Source organism: Vulpes lagopus, chromosome 18 (assembly GCF_018345385.1).
Source record: "Vulpes lagopus strain Blue_001 chromosome 18, ASM1834538v1, whole genome shotgun sequence".
Lineage (NCBI taxonomy): Eukaryota > Metazoa > Chordata > Mammalia > Carnivora > Canidae > Vulpes > Vulpes lagopus.
In genome coordinates this window covers 4,576,087-4,593,411 of record NC_054841.1, presented here as the reverse complement: position 1 = coordinate 4,593,411, position 17,325 = coordinate 4,576,087, and the positions used below count along the sequence as shown (strand labels likewise).

At 43.4% G+C, this 17,325-nt stretch overlaps 2 protein-coding genes across 4 annotated transcripts in view; one reads left to right on the top strand and one right to left on the bottom strand.

Annotated features, from left to right (window-relative positions):
* LOC121478062 (serine/threonine-protein phosphatase 4 regulatory subunit 1-like) overlaps positions 1-5,408 on the bottom strand; it is an 83,896-nt gene extending 78,488 nt beyond the window's left edge. Inside the window, exons 1-2 of one of the 2 annotated variants that reach the window (XM_041732865.1) lie at positions 5,388-5,408; positions 5,213-5,257 (exon numbers count right to left, since the gene is read on the bottom strand). In XM_041732865.1, the coding sequence (XP_041588799.1) occupies positions 5,213-5,257; positions 5,388-5,394 (52 nt within the window). In that variant the 5' untranslated portion in view covers positions 5,395-5,408. Of the gene's footprint in view, positions 1-5,212; positions 5,258-5,387 lie in introns of those variants that run through there. The other variant, XM_041732867.1, reaches the window with a different exon arrangement.
* A 313-nt stretch (positions 5,409-5,721) lies between these two features.
* RAB22A (RAB22A, member RAS oncogene family) overlaps positions 5,722-17,325 on the top strand; it is a 57,376-nt gene continuing 45,772 nt past the window's right edge. Inside the window, exons 1-2 of one of the 2 annotated variants that reach the window (XM_041732637.1) lie at positions 5,722-6,033; positions 7,001-7,080. In XM_041732637.1, the coding sequence (XP_041588571.1) occupies positions 5,998-6,033; positions 7,001-7,080 (116 nt within the window). In that variant the 5' untranslated portion in view covers positions 5,722-5,997. The remainder of the gene's footprint in view (positions 6,034-7,000; positions 7,081-17,325) is intronic. The other variant, XM_041732636.1, reaches the window with a different exon arrangement.

Sequence of the window (17,325 nt, the reverse complement as noted above, 5' to 3'; positions counted from 1 at the left end):
CACTGCCTGTGTTTATAAATAAAGCTTTATTAGAAAACAGCCATAGTCATTCATTTATGTATGTCTGTGGGTGCTTCCAGACAAAAACAGCAGGCTTGACTGGTTGCATCAGACTTTCTAGGCCACAAAGCCTAAAATATTTACTATCTGATCCTTTACGGAAAAAAAAATTTGCCCACCTCTGATTTAGAGAATAGTGTAATGTCTAGATTTTGCTCTATTTTCCAAGTATTAGCACATACAAGTTCCTGTTTCTGTTTAAGCTAGTTCACCTAACAGGGAAAGTTGTTTTGTTTTTGTTTTTAATTGACAATCTTTGATTCAAGTTTATATTATAGTTCAGAGCAAAAGTTCAATGGTTTGGTTGTGGACTCAAATTAAAATAGCTTCTCCACTTTGGGGGTACACAGCCTGGCTGTGGTCCTTGAACAGAACATTTTTACAAATTTGGAACAAAGCAGGCAGGTGAAATGGAATGCTTTTTGCTCTGGAGGATGTCTTTTATTCCAGTTTAGCCATACACTGCTCCTTCCAGCACTAAGGTCCAGAGAATCCAGAGAGTCTGTCTGTATTCCTCCACCCTAGCTAATCCTATTTTCTACAAAAGTTCAGACATCATTTGTTGGCACCTAGGCTTTCTCATCAATAGAAGTATGCCCTTTTCCCGACTTCTTTCATAGATACAAACATTTGAAAACAAACACCATACCCTAAATGCTAATACAGTCTACCAGTCCGTCCTTGGAAGCTAAATGTAGTCTACCGTACTGTTGCAGCGACTTCGGAACTGACATCCAGCTTTCCAACTCTGTGCAGATGCTGGATCACATACAAAACTTTTACCTCATTTTTAAAAAACTCTTTAATTATGTAAGATTACAAACACATGCAAAAACAGAGAGAGCAGTGTAATAAAAACAAAAACAAAAACAAAACAAAACAAAATACGTCCCCAGCAGCCAGCCTCAACAAGTATCAATATTCTGCCCCTTTTCCCCCATTTATCCTTCCTCCCAAGTTTGTGCTTGTCTATTGTTTGTTGCAGTATCTGAAAGCAGACCTCACACATCAAATCATTTCACCCATAAAAGCTTGTTTGTTTCTCTTAGATAAGGCCCTTCCCCTTGGAACAAAACTGTGAAACCACTATCACATCTGACAAAGTTAATAATGATTCTTAACATCATCTACTACCCAGTCCAAGTTCAATTTTCTCCACTGTTTCAATAATGTCTTGTTAAAGCTGGTTTGTTCAACTAAGAGCCCAAATCTGACCACATAGTGTTATTCGGTAATCGGTCACTTAGGTGTCTTTTCATCCACGACGGGTCACCCTCATTTTTGTTTTCAACTACCACCAGCATACACTTAAATTCTAGTTGGCCAAGCAAACCTTACCAGGAGTAGCACCTCTTCAGGCTGCACATGCTACAAGCAAATTCACAGGCCCCGTAGGCACAAACTCACACAGCTCCACTTTCCAGTGCGATCCGCCACAGGGACCAATATGCCAGGCCACCCCACACACTTTCTGCTCTCAAGAGAAGGAATTTAGCAAGGTAATTCTCTAAAATTAAATCTTTTCTGTGCTGCGATGGCCTGAAGACTCTGAATGATTTTAAAAAAACAAGGCATCCATTCATTAAGGCTTTTTTTTTAAGTTAGCCAAATTTAATCAAGAATCACAAAGTAAATCAGACAAGCCTTGTAATCCATTATTGTTACACGTAACAACATTAATTAAACACCTAGCTCAAACAGGACATTGGGTTATAAAAAGGATGACCTGTGTCCCTGCCCAAAGCAACTTATAGCCTAAATGAAGCAGTTATCACATCACTTACACAAAACAACCAAGGAAGACAACAGACCTAAAATCACCCAAACTGACATCCATGCCCTGCCATTAGGTTAAGATACTTGTGAGGCTGATCTGGGTGACAGAAGAAAAAAGAGTCAAAAGGAACAGAGTCTGACTGCTAATACTATCATTTACGAGCTGTGCCACACTACTTAAGTTATTGAACCTCTCTGATTTCTGTTTTATCGTTTGTAAAATAGGTATAATCTCACCTACCTCACAGAGTAGCAGCATAAACACTGAACCAGAAAATCTTACGTGAAAGCCCAGCACTGGTAATGACAATGAAAATAATAATAATTCATTGACTATAAAACTCGTTATGCCAGGCACTAAGCTAAACTGTTACATGTGTACTATCTCATCTAATCTTATCAATTCTCTGAGGCATCTTCTATTCTTATTTAATTTTCCAGATGAAGAAATTGAACAGAATGAATGAAGGATCGATCTGCTTGTCCAATATCATGACACAGCTAAAGGCAGGAAGTGGGTCACAGGACCTCAGGGTTCTTGCTGTCAGTCACAGCCTAATAATACCTCCCAAATGCCACCCCAGTAAAGTATAAAGGTGGGACCCATGGAGTTTTGTGGGGGAACAGGCCCTCCTACTATGGCTTACATTAAATCAATTATATTGTAAAGTCATGAAGTCTAGCACCTGGTAGCTTCCACCTCTGCTTAAACAGGAAGCCCCACGAGACTCCCAAAGTTGCAATACCAAGGCATGGGTATATTCAGAGCCATGATGGTGGTTTCCCTCCTTGTTGGGGCAAGTCTTCAGCCATCTACCACAGAGTATTTAAGGCTTTCTCTAGTATAAGTGTCAAACACCCAACACTTGTTCCAAGAGGGCCAAAGCAAAATCAATTATTTTTCCATATATAATCTCTTACTTTCTTTTTGCACATATGAACAATAAAGACTGAAGGAAGCTAGCCACCAGGAAAGAGGTCAAATTGCCTACAGCCACCCACCATGGTTTGAGACGATCACCCAAGGCAAGTAGAAAAGGTATCTGGACAAGAACTGAGGTCCTGGCCGACAATTCCACCAGATGTCCTGTGTGTGAAGCGATCTCCAACCCTTTCATCTTCCCAGAGTTCAGCTGAAACCACATGAAGCTTCCGTACCAACCAGTCAACCCACAGAATTGTTAGCAATAAGAAAACTGTTAGTTTCAGGGCGTCTGGGTGGCTCAGTTGATTAAGCATCTGACTCTTGATTTTGGCTCAGGTGGTGAGATCAAGCCACACATCGGGCTCTGTGCTTTGCGCTAGTCTGCTTGAGATTCTCTCTCCCTCTCTCTCTGCCCCTCCTCCTGCTCATGCTGTTCCTCTTGAAATAAATAAATAAATGAATAAAATCAGGGATGCCTGGGTGTTCAGTGGTTGAGCGTCTGCCTTTGGCTCAGGGTTGATCCCGCCTGGGATCGAGTCCCACATTGGCCTCCCCGCAGGGAACCTGCTTCTCCCTCTGCCTGTGTCTCTGCCTCTCTGTGAGTCTCTCATGAATAAAGAAATAAAATCTTTAAAAATAAATAAATAAATAAAATCTTTTTAAAAATAGCAAATAATAATAAAATGCTGTTGGTTTAAGCCACTAAGTTTCGGAGTGACCTAGATTACCAAAACAGTCAGCAATCAGCCAGGCCAAATATCAAATCTCTGAATAAAAGGGGCCTTAACAGAAGTTCACTGATGTTTACCAATAGAAATGTGACACTCCTTCCACTCAAGTACGTCCATTGGCTGAAACACTTTCCTCTGTAAACCCGGGGTCTATACTCTACCTGGCTCAACGGTGTTAAATAAATATGAATAATGATCACATTGATAACAACAATCGTGGCTGCTGATGTTTACTGAGTGTTTACAGACAGGGCTTCCCACTAAACCTTTTATTTAACCTTCACGAAAGCCTTTGAGGGGGAACACTATGATGCCCGTTTTACAGTTGAAGCCACTGAGGGTCCGAGTGGTACCGTGACTCTGCTGAGATCACACAGCCAGCAAAGAGCCACACAGGACCTCCTTCACCCTCTGGCCATCTGACTCCAGAACCGGTGCTCCTAACCACTGACTTTATTATTATTATTACTATTATTATTATTATTATTATTAATTATTATTATTATGACCCCTTCCGGTACCACCTGTTTCAGTAACGTTGCTTCCTTCTAACAGAATGTCTATGAACAGAGTTTAAGGGGATCCCTGGGTGGCGCAGCAGTTTGGCGCCTGCCTTTGGCCCAGGGCGCGATCCTGGAGACCGGGGATCAAATCCCACATCGGGCTCCTGGTGCATGGAGCCTGCTTCTCCCTCTGCCTGTGTCTCTGCCCCTCTCTCTCTCTCTCTCTCTGCGACTATCATAAATAAATAAAAATTAAAAAAAAAAAAACTGCCTGTGACCTGTGGTACGTTTTCAATAAACACTAACTTTCATGACGTAAGGAAACCTGCAGCCGGGGAAGGAAAGATGGACAGTAGGCCCCGATTAACGTTAGCTGCTCCCGTGGTTGTACAGACCTCCTGCCCCAGCAAGCATCCCAGGGCTTGGTTATTTTCTGTTTACCATGTCTGTGCTGTGAACCCCCTGGGAAGAAAGCTGTCCTTGTTTCTGGTTCATCTTTGTAGGTCTCAGGCGCTGCATGTGGCCTGGCCCTGAATAAGTAGGTGCTCAAGAAACGTTTGTTGGAAGGAAAGGAAATGCCTCATTCACCACGAATGTGGACCTGCACCTGCCCTTGCGGGAGGGCACCTCCCCCAGCCAGCAGTCCTGCAGGTGACCCCAAAGGGCAGGAGAGGGCAGGAGGGCCCCCTAGAGGCACGCCGGCCCCACAGGGCGCTTCGGGGTAGGACGCGGGGCTGGGCTGGAGTCCACACAGGGGCCAGCACCTCCCAGACCCCGGAACCCCTGGGGAAACGCGGAGAGCCCGGGTGGAAGTCTCCCAACCCCACGGCGGCCGCGGAGCCACCACCAGGCCCCGGGACGACCGTCCCGCCCCTCCCGACCCCCCGGGGGCCGCGGCCGGAGCAAGAGGAGGAAGAGACACAAAGTGACCGGAAGTCAGAAGTTTCCCAACGACCCAGATCCTCCCGGAGGGGGGGAGGAGGGGAGGGGGGAGAGGGGAGGAGGGGAGGGCTCCCCATCCCCGGCCCGCCCCGCCCCGCCCCGCGAGGAGGCACCGCCACAAGTGCACCCTCGGGGCGGTCGGGGTCCCGCTCCTCCGTCCCGACAGGAGGGGCCTGGCCCGCAGCCGCCCCCGCCCGCAGCGTTCCGCGCACCCCGAGCCCCGGGAGAGGTTCCCGGGGAGGGGCGGGGGCGGGGGCCCCCCAACTGCTACTTACAATCGTCTAAGTCATCGTGCAAGTCCACAAAGTACAGCGGGATCTCTGAAAACCAAGAAATACACAGGAGTTACACACAAGGAGGGGGCCGCGGCCTCGATGGGGGGCCTCCGCCCCCTCCGGCCCCCCCTCCCCGCTCCCCCGCCCCTGCGCCCCGGGAGCCAACCCCACTCACCCGCCATCTTGGGATGGGCCAGGAGGCGGGGTCCGCGCGGGAGGGCGGGGCCGGTGGGGCGAGGGGGCGGGGCCTCGGGCTCCCAGCCCCGCCCCCTCGGGCAGGCCCCTCCCCGCTCTCCCGCCCCTGCGCCCGGGGAGCCAACCCCACTCCCCCGCCATCTTGGGATGGGCCAGGAGGCGGGGGTCCGCGCGGGAGGGCGGGGTTGGTGGGCGAGGGGCGGGGCCTCCGGCCCTGGCCCCGCCCCCTCGGGCAGGCCCCGCCCCGCGAGCCTCGCGGCGCCGGCCGGGCCCCGCCCTCGCGGCGAAGGTGGCTGCCGAGGTGGGCGGGGAGGTCAGGTGACCCGGCCAGCGTCCCAAGATGGCGGCGGCGGCGGCGGCGCCCGGGAGGCCGAGGCAGCGTCCCGGCTGCTGAGGCGGGCCCCTCGCGCGCGCGGCTGGCGACGGACGGGCCGGGCCGAGGGCTGGCGAGCGGGCAGCCGCCGCCTCTGCGCGCCCCGCGGCCGGGGCCGAGCCGTGCGGCGGCGGCGCCGGGGGATGCTCGTGCTGGGCCCGGCCTCTCCCTCCTCAACTTAGGGCGGCGGCGGGCCCGCGCCCCTGGCTCCCGGGCCATGGCGCTGAGGGAGCTCAAAGTGTGCCTGCTGGGGGTGAGTGGCGGCGGGCCGGCCGGGAGGGCCGCGGGAGGCCGGGCAGGCCGGGCAGGCCGGGGCCCCAGGCGCGCCCACGTCCCCTGCGCCCCCTCCCCCGCCGCGGCCCGCGGGGCCGTCCTGCCACCTCGTCCCGGCCCTGCCGGGGGGACCCGACCCGCGGACCGCGAGGCCCCCGACGGCTCCCCGCCGGCGGGCCCGGTGCAAGTTGGCCGGGTCGCCCCGGAGCGCAGCCCCGCCGCCGGTCTTCCTCGTGCGGCTTTTGCAAGCAGAGTTCGTCTCCTTTTCTCGTTTGTTCGGAGTTTGTGGGACGCGCTCGGGGACACTCCTCGCTGAGTTACTTTCTCGGGGGGGGGGGGCGGGGGGAGGGGCACGTTCAAATCAGGAAGCCCCCCCAAAAAAAAAACGAGTTGGAAGCTTCAGCTTCCTGCCTCGACGGAGCATCTTGGCGCCCTCAGGTCACGCCCTGTGGAGTTGGGGCTCTTTTGCCTGAGTGGCTGCTTTGGAGACCGAAAGGGATCCCAGTAACTAGTCCAGCAGCACCAGCACCAGCAGCAGCACCAGCACCCCTTCCCAAGTAGGGCGGGGCTGTGGCCCTATCAGGCATCGCTCGAGTAATTTCAGGAGTTCATAGTCTACCTGCACGTGTCAGAAAGTGAGTTTGTGGCTTTATCACGCCAAGCACGAACTTTGGGCTTCTCTAAAGGTTCTGGTGTCCCGGTAAAAACTGCAAGACACTCCCACCCCCACCCTCCCCGTCCTACAGTTAAGTACATCTCGAAATCCCCTCCCTCCCACCCAATGTTTACAAACACCCTGTGCCCCTAGACGTCCTGAAAACCCGCGCCCGAATTGATGTTTGCGAGATGCCGAGCGAGCGAGCGAGCGAGCGTAAGGCCCCGAAGCGGTGTTCTCCGTCTGCAAGCAGGTGGACTGATTTGTGTTTACCCGCCTCCTTCTTTTCCAGGATACGGGCGTAGGTAAATCGAGCATCGTGTGGCGGTTCGTGGAAGACAGTTTCGATCCAAACATCAACCCGACGATAGGGTAAGAGATTTAAGTTTATCGAGTCTGTCTCTGAAGGTGTCCCGGAAGCCCTTCCAAATTTAAAAAAAGTAAAAAGGTGTGTTCCTGGGAGTGGGGAGGCGTCGCCATTCTCAGTGCATTTCCCAGGCCCATGGTTTCCCTTCCATCGTCCCTGGAAGGACTTGGAAGCGTGCAGTGAGGATTGATGTGTTTTGAGGAAGTCACCTTTTGATTGGTGAGGGGGAAACTTCAAAATAAAAATAGGAATGGAGGGGATCCCTGGGTGGCTCAGCGGTTTGGCGCCTGCCTTTGGCCCAGGGTGCGATCCTGGAGTCCTGAGATCGAGTCCCACATCAGGCTCCTGGCCCAAGCCTGCTTCTCCCTCCTCCTGTGTCTCTGCCTCTCTCTCTCTCTCTATCATAAATTAATTAATTAGTTAATTAATTTAAAAAAATAGGAATGGAAGCGCTGCTTAGTAGAACGTACGTCAGTCCATTAAATAAAAATACCAGCGGCAGTCACATCTTGAAACAAAGCAGAAGGTGACAGGTCCTGATACTGTTCTTTCAGGCATACCAACTAAAAAATTATTTAGATGGTTTTAGTTCCTCCTGAGAAACAGGACACATGTCAGACCGGGAGGGCCAGCAGACGGAGATGTGGACGCCCAGGACAGGGGCTGAGGCCCTGTCACTGCTGCTACCTATCTGAACCCCTCTCATACCTGCCTACACTAATAATAATAGCGAATTAATAAATTAATGTTGAATTGTCAGCGTTTTCCGGGTGTCTGTTACTTTGGATATACGTGAAACTGGCTGTTGTAGGTTTTTCACTCAGAAAACTTTTCAGGGTATTTAGATACAGTAATGTTAATGACTTACCTTGTGAGAAGTTGCATTTTATAGGTTTAAATTCTATGTTAGGCTTGCAAAATTAAATCGCTGGATGCTATTTTTTATTGCGCACCCCCCTCCAATCAAATGGTTTCTCCCATTTAAAGAAAAATCCAATTCTGCCCAATACAGAAATACTTTACGACATACACATTCAAAGGCATGGGGATGAAACCACTACTTACTAAATTTCTGAAATTAAAATGCCTTTTGATATCCTTCAAGAAAGAACTGGGTACGTGCACATGTTTAAAACGTGACCTCATCCGCCTCAGGGCCTGCCTGTTGCTACCTGCCTGGGAAAGAGTGACAGGAAGTGATAGCAGGTAGTGCTGGTGACTCAGTGAGTAACACCTTTCACACTGGGTCTGAGCGGAAAACACAGCTCTGCAAGATGCAAACACCACTTTGGTTAAAAGCGCTCTCTCAGAGACAGCCAGAGAACAGGGAGGCGTCTAGCTCCGGTAGCAGTGAGGCTGACAGGCCTGCAGCCCTGTCTGGGGTGTCCATGCACCCATTTGCCAGCCCTCCCATTCTGGCAGATGCTTATAGTTCCTCACCTGGAGTCCCGCCCTCTTTGCCGGGTGTCACATTTCACATGAAGGAGGAAGATGAGGTGTTCCCCGAGTTTCCTTCCACTTTTCCTTGTTCCTTTTTTCTCAGCCAAAGCGAGTGTGTTCCTCCTCTGTGCCTGACTCCTCACACACCTGAGCTCTGGAGGGCCCTCCTCACCAGTTCTCCCTTTCTTCCCCTGCCTTGCTTTCTTGTCACAGCCTGCAAACATGCTCCACTTTTACCTGCCTTACTAAGACAATACCATTCCCCAAGCGCCATACTGGTGGTGGAACTCTTGGAAGAGAACTCACTCCTTCCTCAGCTGCTGCTCTCTCTTCAACCCTCTTCAGTGTTGCCTCAATGCCACTAAAACCACCCTCCCTATGTACCGGTTTCCATCTCATTGCCAAAACCAAGGGCTTTTTTTTTTTTCCTTTATCCATTGAGTGCCTTCTATATGCCAGATGCTAGACTGGGTGCTGGTGATTTAGACCAGGGGTCAGCAAATCCTAGCCCTTGGTCCCACCTCTTGATTTTGGAAATAAAATTTTATCAAATCACAGTCACCTTCACTCACATGATGTCTCAAGTGCTCTCCAGCTACAATGGCAGAGTTGAATAGTGACGAAGGCCTATGGCCCAGAAAGCTGAAAATACTTGCTATTTGGCCCTTCTCAGAAAAAGTTAGCCAACTCCTAATTTAGATAAACTTGGTTCCTGCTCTTATGGACCTTACCAACAAGGAGGAAAGAAACAGAATCGAAAACTAATGTACGGGAAATGATTTATTTGACCTTTTTCTGTGCTCCAAAGGAGACACATGGAATGCTCCAAGAGCATGTAACGGGCCAGAGGCCTGGCCTAGGCCTAAAGGAATGACCGATGCCTAAGGGTAAAGAGTAGAGGTATAAAGCACTTGGAAGCCCTGACATTTAAATATTGAAAGATGAGTGGAGTCTTTAATTTTAGCTGTGTTGGAAGGTGCATACTAGTACCTCCTTTGGTTTTAATTTCCATTTCCCAAAGATGGAGAGAGGGCAGATATGCAGAGGGAGGCAGGAGGGACAGAACGGTTAAGCTTCTATTCTCCTAAAGAAAGCTCCAATATAAGTCCATTCCAGATGGCTCTTAGGGCCTGTGCTCCCCCCTCCCCCATCCACCCAGTGTGACGTATTTGGCCATTAGGGAAGACCATGAATATAGGAGGAGTGGGGGGATTTAGAACAGGAGGAGGAATGGACACCCAAGTTCTCCAGGGGTTGAGGTCCAAATCATGGTTTGGAAATAAGCCCTAAAGAGAAAGGCTGGAGAAGTTGACTTGAGATTACATTGCACAGGTGAAACTGAGCAGTGGGTTGGGGAGTGATGAGAGTACTGATGGGAAACGTTGGGAGCAGGACACACACAGCTGGGGAAGACCTGCATGTGCAAAGCAAGACTTACCAGGGAGATTGGCAGCAGGAGAGGACAGTAAGGGAGTATGATCACTTAGGAGAACTGGGGAAGAAAAGAGTTTTGTTCCAACACACCCTGTGGTAGCCTCCCCTGATGTCCAGGACCTGGCCTCTGCTGCCTCACCAGCCTCCTGGCCGCCCCTCCAACATACCCTGTTCCTCCTCTCACCATCCTGCTGTCCCCCATGCTACTCACTGCCCTCAACACCACCAGCTAGTTAACTTCCACTCTTCAAAAATTTTCTTCTTAAACTTTTGATTACAGTATCTTTCAAAGAGCATAGATGTTTAATTGTAATCAAGTTCAATTTATCAATTTTCATAATTCATATTTTTGTATCATGTACATCTAAAATCACAAAGATTTTCTCCTGTGCTATTTTTTAGAATTTTTAAAGCTCTATGGTTTAAATTTTAGCTTATGACCTATTTCTACTAGCTTTAGTTTGCTGTGCTACAGAATTCAAGGATCATATTTTTCCATGTGTCAATCTAGTCATTAGAGCAACATTTGTTAATGTTGAATTCTGCATTTATTAAGTTATCTTAGTGCCTTTGTTAAAAATAAACTGATAAGTATGTCTAGGTTTATTTCTGTTCCATTGATCCATTTGTGTGTCCTTCTGTTGGTACAATAAACAGTCCTGATTGCTGTGGATTTCTAGAAAATCTTAAAATTAAGCAGTATACAATCTCTGTTGTATTTATATTTATCAAATCTGTGTGGCTTTTCTCAGTCCTTTGCATGTCTGTTTAAATTTTAGAATCACGATGTCCAGTTTCTGGGAAAAAAAATGGCTAAAATTTTGGTTGGGAATATAGCAAATCTATTGATTAATTTGGGGAGAATTGACAATAATATTGCATCTTATCCATAAACATGGTATTATTGGTAATGGCATTATTTTTGTATTAATTTAGTTCTGATTTCTGTCAAAGTTTTTCAGTTGTCACTGTGCAGGCTTTGCACATACTTTGTTAAATTTATCCCAAAGTATTTCATATTTTTTTATGATTAGTAAATGGAATTTTTTAATTTCAATTTTTAATTATTGCTAATACATAGAATAAACTTGTTTTTTATGCACTGGCCTTGTGACTTTCTAAATTCAGTTAGTTCAGGGTCCCCTGGGGCTCAGTTGGTTAAGCATCCGCTTTTAGCTCAGTTCATGGTCTCAGGGTCCTGGGATCAAGCCCCACATTGGGCTCCCTGATCAAGGGGGAGTCTGCTTCTCCCTCTCCCTCTGCCCATCTCCTTGCTCATGCATTCACTTGCTCTCTCTCTCAAATAAGTAAAATCTTTGGGGAAGAAAAGAAAAGAAATTCTGTAAGTTCAGGTACCTTTTTCATAAATTCTTTGGGATTTCCTTAGTTATATAGTCATGTTCTATTGTCAAAGACATTTTACCTCTTTCTTCCAATCTATATGTCTTTTATTTCTTTAACTTATCCAATTACATTAGTACCTCCAGTACTTTGTTGACAAGTGGTAAGAGCAGACATCCTTACCTTATTCCTTACCTTGGGGTGGAAAGCATTAGAGCCTTTACTATTAAGTTGGATGGCTAGGTTCCAGTTTTTTTTATAGGTGCCCACTATCAGGTTGAGAATGTTCTCCTCTATTCCTGAATCAGTGAGATCTTTTATCAAGAATTATCCTGAATTCTGTCAGGTGGTTTTGTTTGGGTTGTTTTTATGACTTTTGAACTGTCCTTAGAATTTTTCTTTTTTAGTCTTAAAATAGTGAATTACAATAATCTATACTCAAATACTAAACAAATGAGTTCCTAGGATAAATTTCACTTGGTTAATATGCATCATTTAATACATTATTGGGTTTGATTAATTAAAATTTTGCTAAAGATTTTTGCCTCCATGAGGTGGATAATTATCTTGTAGTTTTCTGTAATATTTTTCTCTAGTTTTGGTATCAGGTCCTCATTAAATAAATTGGGAAGTGTTTCTAATTTTTTGTAAGAGTTTATGTAGAATTGGTATTATTTCTTAAAGGTTTCGTATGGTTCACAAATAAAGCCATCTGAGCAAGGAGGTTTTTTTTGTCAGAAAAATTTTAACTATAGATTCAGTTTCTTTAATAGATATAAGTCTATTCATTTCTTTTTGAGTAAGTTTGTGTCTTTCAATGAATTTATCTATTGTATCTATTTTTTTAAATTTATTGGCATAAAATTCATAAATTTTTTGTTACCCTTTTAATATCTTTAGGATCTGTCTTGCTATAAGTTTATTAATTTTAATGATATTAAGGAACTAGTTTATTTCATTAATATTTTTCTTTTTTTAAAATTTTACTTATTTATTCATGAGAGGCAGAGACACAGGCAGAGGGAGAAGCAAGCAGGCTCCCTGGGGGAGCCTGATGCAGAACTCGATCCCAGGACCCCAGGATCACAACCTAAGACAAAGACAGGCACCCCTTCATTAATATTTTTCTATTTTCTATTTCATTGATTTTTTGCTTTTATCTTTGGGGGTCCCCCCCCCCATTTGCAGATTTTGGCTTAATTGGTTCTTTTTTTTAAAGTTTTTTATCCTAGGAGTTCAGAATGTTGATTTTTAGGGCGTTTTTGTTTTTGTTTTTTTTTAACGCTCCCTTGTGTGAGGATTTAGAGCTATAAAGTTCCCTGTTAAATACTGGTTTAAGTGAATCCCACAGATTTGATACACTGTTTCATTTTCATTTGTTCAGAGTATTTATCTCCCTTGTGACTTGTTTGACCTGTTAGTTGTTGAGAAGTTTCTCTAACCTCCAATTATTCAGGGATTTGCCAGAAATTTTTTGATTATTGATTTCTAGTTTAAATCTGTTGTGGTCAGAAAACATACTCATTATTACTTCAAACCTTTTACATTTGACATTTGTTTTATGGCCTTGAATATGGTCCTTGTGAATGCTCCATGTATATGAGAAGAGAATGTTCTTATAAATGTTAAATTAGTCAGCTTGGTTATTAGCACTGTTCGTGCCTTCTGTACCTTTACTGATTTTCCCCCTCTCATTTGCAGTGACAGGAGTGTTTGAAATCCAACGCTAATTGAGAATTTGTCTATTTCTCTTTTGTAGTTTAATCAATTTTTGTTCATGTATTTTGAATCTCTTGTTATTGAGTGTTTCTACGTATAGCATTGTTATTTTTCTTGATAACTTGACCCCCTCACCATCATGAAACACCTTTTTCCCTAGTAACAGCCCTGATTCTGAAGTCTGCTTTGTCTCCCATTAACGCAGGCTCTTGAGCTTTCTGTTGATTAGTGTTTGCCTATCTTTTCCCATCCATTTATGTATTTATACCTATGTATTTGAAGGAGGTTTCTTATAGAAGGCATTATGGTCCTGCATTTACACTTAATCTGACAGTCCCTGCTCTTAAATTGCAGTGTTTAAACCTTTGTTGTCCAGCACAGTTGCCAAAACCACATGTGGGTATTTGAATTTAAGTTAAAATTTGAAATTCAGTTCCTCAGTCACACTAGCTATCTTTTAGTCTTCTTCACAGAAAACTATGTTGCATAATACTGATTTAAACCATTTTTATTTGTTATAACTATCAATATGGTTTGGCTAAAATCTGCCATCTTGCTCTATTTTCCTTTTTGGCCCATGTTAATGATTCCATTTCATCTCCACTGTTGGCTTGTCAGCTCCATTTCTTTGTTTTATTATTTTAGTGGTTGCACCAGGATTTATGGTATACTTCTTTTTCAGTCTACTTTCAAATAATATACAATTTCACATATAGTATAAGAACCTTATGAGAGCATACTCTCATTTTCCCTCTTGTCTTTTGTGCTATTACTGTCATGTTTTACTCCTGCATCATGTAAGATTCATAATACACTTTCTTTTCTGGCCTTAGTCATTGATCCTTTAAAAAGACTATTGGTCTTTTTTTCTGGGTCCTTGTGCCAGTGTTAAAATTTCTTAACTTCTGTGTCTTTGTAGTAAGTCTTAAAGTCCAATGATGTATCTTTTGTGTTATTCTTTAAAAATGTCTTGGCTTACATTTCTATATAAACATTAAAAATCAGCTTGTCCACTCTCACATAGCCCAACACACCAATCTCTACTGATTCTGATTGGCATTCTACTGAATTTATAGATTGGTTTGGAAAAAAAAAATGACATCTTTATGATATTGAATTTTCTAATAAATGAACATTATTTTTCCATTTCTTAGACAAGCTTCTTTATTTTCTCTTGGTATTTTTTTCTACTTCTCTTGTAGTGGACTGGCACATTTTTCATTAGATTTATACTAAGGGGTTTGATGTTTCAAAGCAATTTTATGCTATTAATATACTACATGGTATTGTTTTGAAATGTATTTCTCATCTTAAACTTTTTCTTTTCTTACTGAATTGAGTAGGATCTGTAGTACAGTGTTGAATAGAATTGTGGTCCTGGGTATTATCTTACTCTAATCTTAGTGGGAAAGCTTACACTGTCATACCATTAAATATGTTTGCTGTAGGTTTTTTGTACGTACTCCTTATCACACTACAGAGTGTCCTTCTTTTCATCATTTGCTGGGATATTTTTTTTCCATGAATGAATGTGGGATTTATCAAAAGATTTTTCTACACCTATTGGGTTAGTCATGTAATTATTCTCTTTTATACTGTTAATGTGGTAAATTACACTTGAATTTTCATGAAATAAATCCACTTAGATTGTAACATATAATTCTTTTAGTAATCACTGGCTTTAGTTTTCTGTTTTTCTAGGATTTTTGTCTATGTTTATGAGTAAGATAGTCACATAGTAATATCTTTTGTAATATGTATGTCAAGTTTGGTGTCAAGGTTTTGCTTCCCTTATAAAATGACTTGGGAAACTCCTCCAGGGAAGAGTTTGTATAAAATTGCTCTTATTTTTTAAGTCATTAGTAAAATTCATCAATGATGCCATCTGGGCTTCAAATTGTCCTTGTGGAATGGAATTTAAGAAATCTGTTTGTTTTCATAGTTGTGAGATTATTCGTTTACAGATTTTCTATTTCTTGGGCAGCCCAGGTGGCTCCGCGATTTAGTGCCACCTTCAGCCCAGGGTGTGATCCTGGAGACCTGGGATTGAGTCCCATGTCAGGCTCCCTGCATGGAGTCTGCTTCTCCTTCTGCCTGCCTGCCTGTCTGTCTCTCTCTCTCTCTCTCTGTCTCTCATGAATAAATAAATAAAATCTTTTTTAAAAAAAGATTTTCTATTTCTTGTATTGGTTTTGATAGATTGTGGGGTTTGGGGGACTTTTTTTTTTTTTAAGGGTTTTGACTCTTTCATATATGCAGCTCTTTCTTGCAGTTGGTATAATGATGTTAAGATCCTATTCTGATAGCCCTTTTGCATTTCTGACATTAGTTTTGCCTTTGATCAGCTCTACTCTCTGTCTACTTTCCAATTCATCAATTTTTGCTCCCGACTTGATTGTTTCTGTCCTGTTCAATGTGCTAGTCTTTTCTAACTTCTTAAGATAGATGATTATATCATTGATTTTCAGTCCCTATTCTTTTCAGTTGTATTCCTCGTATCAGCCATGGCTCTTGCTGATTCCAATAAGTTTTTATATGTCATAATTTCATTATGATTCATTTCAAAATATTTTCCATTTTCTATTAAGACTATATCCTTTATCCAGGTGTCATTTAGATGTGTATTTCTTAATTTTCAAATATAAGGTTTCCTAGTTAACTTTTTGTTAATGATTACTGACATAATTGTATGGGATGACAGAACATTTTTTGCATGACTTAAATCCTTTAAAATATGGTACAGTTTGCTATGTGGCACAGCATATGTCAGTTTTGGTAAATATTCCGTATGTGTTTGGAAAGTTTTTGTATACGGTGCACCTGTTCTATGAATAGAATTAGGTCAAGTTTATTGATCACGTTGTTCATTCTTTCTGTTATCCTTGTTCACTTTTTTGGTCTGCCTGAATCCATCAGTTACTGAGAGAAGTGGGTTAGAATCTGTGCCATGGTTATGTATTTGTTTACCGTTTTTGTTCAGTTTTGTTTTATTGATGCTACAGCTACATTTAAATATCTACAAATTTAGAATTTTGTAACTTACTAATAATGATTTAAGATTGGGTTCTTGTAAGCGGCTTACAATAGGATTTTTAAAGTGTTCTCCATATAACACATACCCTAATTAAAATCCAGAAATCTCCCTCACCTCAGAAAGTTCCTTCTATGAGTCCTACTCATTTATAAGTAACCACCATGGTGATCTCAATCACTGTAGATTAATTTGCCTGTTTTTGAATTTCACATAAATGAAATAAATAAATGGTATCTGCTTTCTTCCCCATAAAACAATGTTTCGGAGTTTCAACGGTGTTGTTACATGTACTATAATCCCCTCCCCCCATTTTTTAATTGGTGAATAATGTTCTCTTGTATAAATAGATAACAATTTATCTCCTCTGGTTATGGCCATCCACATCTTTTCAGGTTTGGACTATTGTGAATATAAATACTGTGAACATTCTTTTACAAATCGTCTTATGGACATAAGTCTTCATTTCCTTTGGGTAAATAACTAGGTTTAGAATTTCTAATTTGTAAAGTTAGTGGATATATAATTTCATAAGAAGTTTCCAGACAGCTGTCCAAAATGGTTTCATCATTTTACCCTCCTACTATGAGGCCTAGGATTCCAGTTGCTCTATATTCTCACCAATATTTGTCTTTTTATCTTTACTTGTCCTAATGGATACAAAATGGTACCTCATTCTGATTTTAATCTGCATTTCCCAGATGACTGGTAATGTTAATCTTGGCATGTGCTTTTTTGTCACTCATATCTTTCATGAATTTACTCTTCAAGTCTTTTGCCCATTTTCATTTGGAGTTTGTCTTATCTTTTACAGATTTGTAGAAGTTCTTTGTATACCACTATACAACAAGTACAGCTCTTTTGTCGGGTATATTTACCACATAACTTTTCTTCCATTCTGTGGTTTTCCTTTTCACTTCCTTAATGATGTCTTCTGACGAAGAGGAGTTTTAATTTTAATAAAGTCCATGCTGTCAGTTTTGTCTTTTTGATTCATGCTTTTTTGGTCCTCTCTGAGAAAGCTCTGCCTGTCCCAAAGTCTCCATGACATTCTTCTGTGTTTTCTTCATAGTTTTGGCTTTACATTTAGTTCTTTGATCTATCTCAAGTTAGTTTTTCCATATTGTGTGAGACAAAGGTAAGGTGCATCATGTTCCCATGTGATTATGCAGTCATACCAACCTCATTTGTTGAAAGACTTTCTTTTCCCCATTGAATAGCCTTGGCATCTTAGTCAAAAATTATAATATGGAGTCTTCTGGGCTGTGCACCAGAATGATCTATC